This window comes from Equus asinus, chromosome 17 (assembly GCF_041296235.1).
Source record: "Equus asinus isolate D_3611 breed Donkey chromosome 17, EquAss-T2T_v2, whole genome shotgun sequence".
NCBI classification, from domain to species: Eukaryota; Metazoa; Chordata; class Mammalia; order Perissodactyla; family Equidae; genus Equus; species Equus asinus.
This window is the reverse complement of record NC_091806.1, coordinates 17883453-17892309: the sequence shown is the minus strand read 5'-3', so window position 1 is coordinate 17892309 and position 8857 is coordinate 17883453. Positions and strand designations below refer to the sequence as shown.

Genomic DNA, 8857 nt, shown 5'->3' with positions numbered 1-8857 from the left:
CGTATGTCTCTAATGACTTGTCTCTCTATTACTCGGTAATATTACTGAGGGTAGGGACCATATTTTAAGCATCCTTGTATTCTTTTAATCTCTGAATGTATTGGTACGTGATAAATCATAATGCCTATTTGTTGAATGAAGAAACAAATTATGTCAAGATTTCAGGAAGTCACTAGTAATAACTATATTTGCAGGTAATCTTGTCCTGAACTCTGAAATAAGATGTAGAGAAGAACCTATGGAACAAAGGAACAATGTGACTGAATTTGTACTCTTGGGGCTCACTCAGAGCCTCCAGGGTCAGAAGATACTATTTGTTGTGTTCTTGCTCATCTACATTGTGACAATGGTGGGCAACCTACTCATTGTCATGACTGTGGTAGTCAGCCCAACCCTGGATGCCCCCATGTACTTCTTTCTTGGCTACTTGTCATTTATGGATGCTGTTTATTCTACTACAGTCACCCCAAATATGATTATAGACCTACTCTATGAGAAGAAAACCATTTCCTTCCAAGCTTGCATGAGCCAGCTTTTTATAGGGCACTTATTTGGTGGTGCTGAGATTTTACTCCTGGTGGTCATGGCCTATGACCGCTATGTGGCCATCTGCAAACCCTTGCATTATTTGACAATCATGAATCAACGTGTGCGTGTTCTGCTGCTTCTGTTGGCCTGGCTTGGAGGTTTTCTGCATGCTGTAGTTCAACTTCTCTTTGTCTACAACCTTCCCTTCTGTGGCCCCAATGTCATCGACCACTTCATCTGTGACATGTACCCCTTATTAAAACTTGCCTGCACTGACACCTATGTTATTGGTCTCACCGTGGTTGCCAATGATGGGGCAATCTGTGTGGTCATCTTTATGCTCTTACTCATCTCCTATGGGGTCATTCTGCACTCCCTGAAGAATCTTAGTCAGGAAGGGAAGCGCAAAGCCTTATCCACTTGTGGCTCCCACATCACTGTGGTGGTCCTCTTCTTTGTCCCTTGTATTTTTATGTATGTGAGACCTCCTTCTACCTTACCCATTGATAAATCCTTGACTGTGTTTTACACCGTTATCACCCCTATGTTGAACCCTTTAATCTATACTCTGAGAAATGGAGAGATGAAAAATGCCATGAAAAAGCTCTGGACCAGAAAAAGAAAATGAGGCAGCAGAGAAATGTACCGCCTGTTTTCAATGAAGAATTGCTCCTTCCAGGAAAGCCATGTGTGATTATTTAATTATAGTAAATTTTTCCTCAGGTTTAATAACTTGGACATTATGAAAAATATTTATGTGAAAACTTTGAATGATTTAAATATATTTTTAAGATTTTCATAATTTCTTAGGAAAATATATGTTCAGTTTTTGTGCATAAAAAGTCTCTTGAAAAGTATAGACTTATGTTCTATATGATGAGTTATGCTACACTTAATGCTGTAAATTAATTTTAGTTAGAAGATTTTCTCATGTTTCTCTCTTAAATAACATAATATTTTTCAGAATTAATAGTCTTCATTACAGGTTTCAGAAAAGTAAAATAAGAAATAAAAACTTGCTTCACTCCTCCCCACATAGACAGCCCATATTAATATTTGAAGTGTATATCTTATGTTTGTATCTATGAGATACTTTAAATATATAATTTTGTTCATATTGCTTAGCACGTTAAGGTTGAAGAAGAATGATGCTTCAGAGTTCTAATATTAATCATAAGGAGGCTAAGTAAATAAGACGATTCTAATGAGCAAGGCAGATATGCAGAAAAATAACTACATTGTATGTATTGTTCTGATTAGGAAATCATAGTATCTCCTCAAGTGGAACAATTTTGTTTTGATGTTACTTTTTCAAAAAGATCCATTAATCTTCCCAGATAGTTTAGAATATCTGATAAGACTTCTGCTATTTTTCAATATTCGCATCCCCTTTCTTAGCTTATAGTGTTTCATAGCCTTCTATACTGACCCAGGCCCTGCCTTTCATATGTAAAATCGCATAATCCATAATCCTTGAGCTTCAAATATGCAATACAGAAGTCCACAACAGATATTTTGGGTGATGTTGTTAAGAAATTCTATTCTTCCCTCTCTTATTAATGGATTGAAGATTATTAGGTAATAAAGAGGCCCGAATACGTTGTTTTATTTAACAGAGACCTCAATCATAAAATCCTTTCTTTCTCTGAATCAGGCTTGAAACAAAATATTATCTCTCCCTAAAATGTCAGGAAGCATGTGGTCAAAGAAACTCATAATTCTGCCTCCCTTATTTGGTCTGGATTCCTAAGGGGCTAAGGCTATGGGGCAACAAGTCCTTTTCATTGGCAAATCACACAGTATGAGAATCCTTGTATGCTGATTTTTATCCCTGTTATTGGAGATTTCTTACATCATCTCAAAGTCTTCCCAAAATAATACTATTCACCAAATGATATCAAGTATATGACTCATCTGAATTTATATAATTAACTCCTTCTCTTTTGGACATTGCTATAGACTGAAAGTTTGTGTCCTCCCCAAGTTCACAAGTTAAATCCTTTATAATGTGGTGGTATTTGAAAGTAGGCTTTTGAGGAAATACTTAGATCATGAAGGTGGAGTCCTCTTGAATGAGATTAGTGTTCTTATAAAAGAGACCCCAGAGAGCTCCCTTGTCCCTTCTGCCCTGTTGAGGACACAGCAAAGAATTGGCTGTCTGTGAACTAGAAAGCAGGTCCTCACAAGACATGGAATCAGCTGGTGCCTTATCTTGGACTTCTGAGCCTCCAAAACTGTGACAAATAATTTTTTTTTGTTTAAGCCACCCAGTCTATGGTATTCTATAATAACAGTCCAAATGGAGTTAAACATTTAGTTAATTTTCAAATTTGTATAATTTCAATTGATGAGGTAGAAATGTTTATTAATTGCCTGTGTTCATTGGTCCATTCTCTCCCTGAAGTTAGGGAAGGTTACTTAGTTGTCTTTGTGCTCTCTGTTCCCTGCATAGTGTCTGGGACATAGAATCCACCCCATAAACTTGGTTGTTACTTGTATCCTTGAATTCTTGTTCTATTGGAGTGAGAATTTTCATTGATGAATTTCACTGAAGTCTTTCTACATTAAATATATATATTTGTGATAAATATTTTCTCTTCTTTGATATTTGGTACAAATGTTAACCTTATGTTATTTATGCTATAATTATGGCTGTTGTTATATAAAGATGTTATATTTTTATATTCCTTTACTTTTCAACTTCTATCAAATAACTCTTGGGAAATTCCATTTTCTTCAGTGATATTATAAATTTTAACCTCTTGTTTTCTTTGATAACTTTTCAAAAAACTTATTTTTTAATCATTCTAGATTTTAATTTTGTTTGTGATTAGGAAATATCTAAGCCCATTTTCCCCAAACAGGTGAAACAATCTGCCAACATTATTATTTTCTTTTTTTTTAGTAGTAATTTGATTGTATTTGATTCAGGTGTCTCTCTTTTTTAATTAATTTTTTTGATTGAGTTCTTAATAGTTCACATCAATGTGAAATTCCAATTGTACATTACTTCTTCACTGTCACCACATAAGTGCTCCCCTTCACCCCCTGTGCCCATCCTCCTAACCCCCTTCCCCTGGTAACCACTGAACTATTTCCTTTGTCCATGTGTTTATTCATATTCCACATGTGAGTGAAATCAGCTAGTGTTTGCCTTTCTCAGTCTGGCTTATTTCACTTAGCATCGTTCTCTCCAGGTCCATCCATGTTGTTGCAAATGGGATGATTTTGTCTTTTTATATGGCTGAGTATTATTCCATTGTGTGTGTGTGTATATATATATATATATATATACCACATCTTCTTTATCCAATCATTAGTCTATGGGAACTTGGACTGTTTCCATGTCTTGGCTATTATAAGTAGTGCTGCAATGAACATAGGGGTGCATATGTTACTTTGGATTGTTGATTTCAAGTTGTTTGGGTAGATACCCAGTAGTGGGATAGCTGGGTCGTATGGTAGTTCTATATTCAGTTTTTTGAGGAACCTCCATAGTGGCTGCACCAGTTTGTATTCCCACCAGCAATGAATGAGGGTCCCTTTGTCTCCACACTCTCTCCAACATTTGTTATTTTTAGTCTTAGTGATTATAGGCATTTTAACAGGCATAAGGTGGTATCTTAGTGTAGTTTTGGTTTGCATTTCCCTAATGATTACTGATGTTGAACATCTTTTCATGTGTTTATTGGCCATCTGTATATCTTTGGAAAAGTGTCTGTTCATATCCTCTGCCCATTTGTTTTTTATGTTTTTAATTTTATTTATTTTTTTAAATTAATATTATGATAGTTTACAAGCTAGTGAAATTAAAGTTGTACATTATTGTTAGTCATGTTGTGGGTACACCACTTCACCCTTTGTGCCCTCCCCCGACCTCCCCTTTTCCCGTGGTAACCACTGATCAGTTCTCCTTGTCCATATGTTAACTTCCACCTATGAGTGGAGTCATATAGAGTTTGTCTTTCTCTGTCTGGCTTATTTCACTTAACATAATACCCTCAAGGTCCATCCATGTTGATGCAAATGGGACGATTTTGTCCTTTTTATGGCTGAGTAGTATTCCATTGTGTATATATACCATATCTTCTTTATTCAATCATCAGTTGCTGGGCACTTAGGTTGGTTCCACGTCTTGGCTATTGTAAATAATGCTGCGATGAACATAGGGGTGCATGGGACTCTTGGAATTGCTGATTTCAGGTTCTTAGGATAGATACCCAGTAGTGGGATGGCTGGGTCATAAGGTATTTCTATTTTTAACTTTTTGGGAAATCTCCATGCTGTTTTCCATAGTGGCTGCACCAGTTTGAATTCCCACCAACAGTATATGAGGGTTCCTTTTTCTCCACAACCTCTCCAATATTTGTCACTCTTTGTTTTGGATATTTTTGTCATTCTAACAGGAGTAAGGTGATATCTTAGTGTAGTTTTGATTTGCATTTCCCTGATGATTAGTGATGATGAGCATCTTTTCATGTGTCTATTGGCCATCCGTATATCTTCTTTGGAGAAATGTCTGTTCATGTCTTCTGCCCATTTTTTGATCGGGTTGTTTGATTTTTTTGTTGTTGAGCTGTGTGAGTTCTTTATATATTATGGAGATTAACCCTGTGCCAGATAAGTAGCTTGTAAATATTTTTTCCCAATCAGTGGGCTGTTTTTTGGTTTCAATCCTGTTTTCCCTTGCCTTGAAGAAGCTCTTTAGTCTGATGAAGTCCCATTTGTTTATTCTTTCTATTGTTCCCTCATCTGAGGAGTTATGGTGTCCAAAAAGATTCTTTTGAAACTGATGTCAAAGAGTGTACTGCCTATATTCTCTTCTAGAAGACTTACTGTTTCATGCCTAATCTTTAGGTCTTTGATCCATTTTGAGTTTATTTTAGTAAATGGTGAAAAAGAATGGTCAATTTTCAACATTTATATGTGGCTGTCCAGTTTTCCCAGCACCATTTGTTAAAAAGACTTTCTTTTCTCCATTGTAGGCCCTCAGCTCCTTTGTCGAAGATTAGCTGTCAATAGATGTGTGGTTTTATTTCTGGGCTTTCAATTCTGTTCCATTGATCTGTGCACCTGTTTTTGTACCAGTACCATGCTGTTTTGATTACTGTAGCTTTGTAGTATGTTTTGAAATCAGGGATTGTGATGCCTCTGGTTTTGTTTTTCTTACTCAGGATTGCTTTAGCAAGTCGGGGTCTTTTGTTGCCCCATATGAATTTCAGGATTCTTTGTTCAATTTCTGTAAAGAATGTCGTTGGGATTCTGATTGGGATAGTGTTCAATCTGTAGACTGCTTTAGGTAGTATGGACATTTTAACCATGTTTATTCTTGCAATCCATGTGCATGGAATGTCTTTCCATCTCTTTATGTCATCATCAATTTCTTTCAAGAAAGTCTTGTAGTTTTCGTTGTATAAATCTTTCACTTCCTTTGTTAAATTTATCCTAAGGTATTTTATTCTTTTTGTTGCAGTTGTGAATGGGATTGAGTTCTTGACTTCTTTTTCTGTTAGTTCATAGTTAGCGTATAGAAATGCTACTGATTTATGTATGTTGATTTTATACCCTGCAAATTTGCTGTAGCTGTTGATTGTTTCTAATAGTTTTCCTATGGATTCTTTGGGGTTTTCTATATATAAGATCATGTCGTCTGCAAACAGTGAGAGTTTCACTTCTTCCCTCCCTATTTGGAGTCCTTTTATTTCTTTTTCCTGCCGAATTGCTCTGGCCAAAACCTCCAGTACTATGTTGAATAAGAGTGGTGAAAGTGGGCACCCGTGTCTTGTTCCCATTCTCAGAGGGATGACTTTCAGTTTTTGTCCATTGAGTATGATGTTGGCTGTGGATTTGTCATATATGGCCTTTATTATGTTGAGGTACTTTCCATCTATACCCCTTTTATTGAGGGTTTTTATCATAAATGGATGTTGGATCTTGTTGAATGCTTTCTCTGCATCTATTGAGATGATCATGTGGTTTTTGTTTCTCATTTTGTTAATGTAGTGTATCACGTTGATTGACTTGCGGATGTTGAACCATCCCTGTGTCCCTGGTATAAATCCACTTGATCGTGGTGTATAATCTTTTTGATGTATTGCTGTACTCGGTTTGCCAGAATTTTGTTGAGGATTTTTTCATCTATGTTCATCAGTGATATTGGCCTGTAGTTTTCCTTCTTTGTGTTGTCCTTGTCAGGTTTGGGGATCAGAGTGATGTTGGCTTCACAGAATGTGTTAGGGAGTGCTCCATCTTCCTCAATTTTCTGGAATAGTTTGAGAAGGATAGGTATTAAATCTTCTTTGAATGTTTGGTAGAATTATCCTGAGAAGCCATCTGGTCCTGGACTCTTATTTTTGGGGAGGTTTTTGATTGCTGTTTCTATTTCTTTACTTGTGATTGGTCTATTCAGATTCTCTATTTCTTCCTGATTCAGTTTGGGGAGGTTGTAAGAGTCTAGGACTTTGTCCATTTCTTCTAGGCTGTTCAATTTGTTGGCATATAGTTTTTCATAGTATTTTCTTATGATCCCTTGTATTTCTTTGGTATCCGTTGTGATTTCTCCTCTCTCGTTCCTAATTTTATTTATTTGAGATTTCTCTATTTTTTTCTTAGTGATTCTGGCTAAGGGGCTGTTGATTTTGTTAATTTTTTCGAAGAACCAACTCTTTGTTTCATTGATCCTTTGTACTGTCTTTTTTGTTTCAAAATCGTTTATTTATGCTCTAATTTTTATTATTTCCCTCCTTCTACTGACTTTGGGCTTTGTATGTTCTTTTTCTAATTCTGTTAGGTGTCGTTTGAGGTTGCTTATGTGAGATTTTTCTTGTTTAGTGTGGTGAGCCTGAATTGCAATGGATTTCCCTCTTAGGACTGCTTTTGCTGCGTCCCAAATGAATTGGTATGGCGTTTTCATTTTCATTTGTTTCCAGGTAATATTTGATTTCTTCTTTAATTTCTTCAATAATCCATTGTTTGTTCAGAAGCATGTTGTTTAGTCTCCACATTTTTGCACCTTTCCCTGCTTTATTCTTATAGTTGATTTCTAGTTTCATAGCATTATGATCAGAAAAGATGCTTGATATTATTTCAACTCTCTTGTATTTATTGATACTTGCTTTGTTTCCCAAGATATGGTCTATCCTTGAGAATGTTCCATGCGTACTTGAGAAGAATGCATAACCTGCTGTTTTTGGATGAAGTGTTCTATGTATATCTATTAAGTCCATCTGGTCTAATTTTTCATTTAATTCTATAATTTCCTCGTTGATTTTCTGTCTGGATGATCTTTCCATTGGTGTTAATGGGGTGTTGAGGTCCCCTACTATTATTGTATTGTTTTGACGTCTCCTTTTAGTTCTGTTAAGAGTTGCTTTACAAATTTTGGTGCTCCTGTGTTGGGTGCGTATATATATGTATAAGTGTTATGTCATCTTGGTGGAGTGTCTCTTTTATCATTATAAACAGTCCCTCTTTGTCTTTCTTTATCTGTTTTTCTTTGAAATCTACTTTGTCTGATATTAGTATAGTGACACCTGCTTTCTTTTGTTCATTATTAGCTTGGAGTATTGTCTTCCATCCCTTCACTCTGAGTCTGTGTTTGTCTTTGGGGCTGAGGTGTGTTTCCTGGAGGCAGCATATTGTTGGGTCTTGTTCTTTGATCCATCCTGCCACTCTGCGTCTTTTGATTGGAGAGTTCAATCCATTTACATTTAGAGTGATTATTGAAATGTGGGGGCCTACCGCTGCCATTTTATCTCTTGTTTTCCGGTTCTCTTGCATTTCCTTTGTTTCTCATCTCATGATTTTTGGATTACTAATTCAGGTACATAGATGTCTGTATTGGTTTTCTTCTTATTTGTAATTTGTGTCTTTATTCTTGTTATTTGTTTAGTAGTTACAAGATGGTTAGTATAAAACATCTCATAGATGGGATAGTCCATTTTCTGATAGCCTCTTATTTCCTTTAATTAAAACCTTCCATCCCTTTTCTCTTCCTCTTCTAGGTTGTTATTGTCAGATTTTTTTTTCCTCTTCTTTCTTGTGTTGTTAGTTTGTGGTTAAAATGACAGGGTTATATTTATTCTTGGAGTTTTCCTTCCTTTTATTTTTAATGTTTTATTTAACTTTTGCTAACCTGTTCTGATGGAGAGCTGCTACTTTCTGTTATTGGCCTTCTACTTATCTCTTTTGCTCTTGGTTTTGTAACCCCTTTCCTTTTTATGATTTTTCAGGTATGAGGGTTTTCCTGAGCATTTCTTGAAGAGAAGGTTTTGTGGCAATGAGCTCCCTTAATTTTTGTTTATCTGGCAAAGTTTTTATTTCTTCATCG

At 35.9% G+C, this 8857-nt stretch overlaps 1 protein-coding gene across 1 annotated transcript; it reads left to right on the top strand.

Moving 5' to 3' along the window:
- Positions 1-238: 238 nt before the first annotated feature.
- On the top strand, positions 239-1156 carry LOC106821858 (olfactory receptor 4A15-like). Its single transcript, XM_014826742.3, has one exon. The coding sequence runs from the start codon at positions 239-241 to the stop codon at positions 1154-1156; it is 918 nt and encodes a 305-aa protein (XP_014682228.2).
- The last annotated feature ends 7701 nt before the right edge of the window (positions 1157-8857 follow it).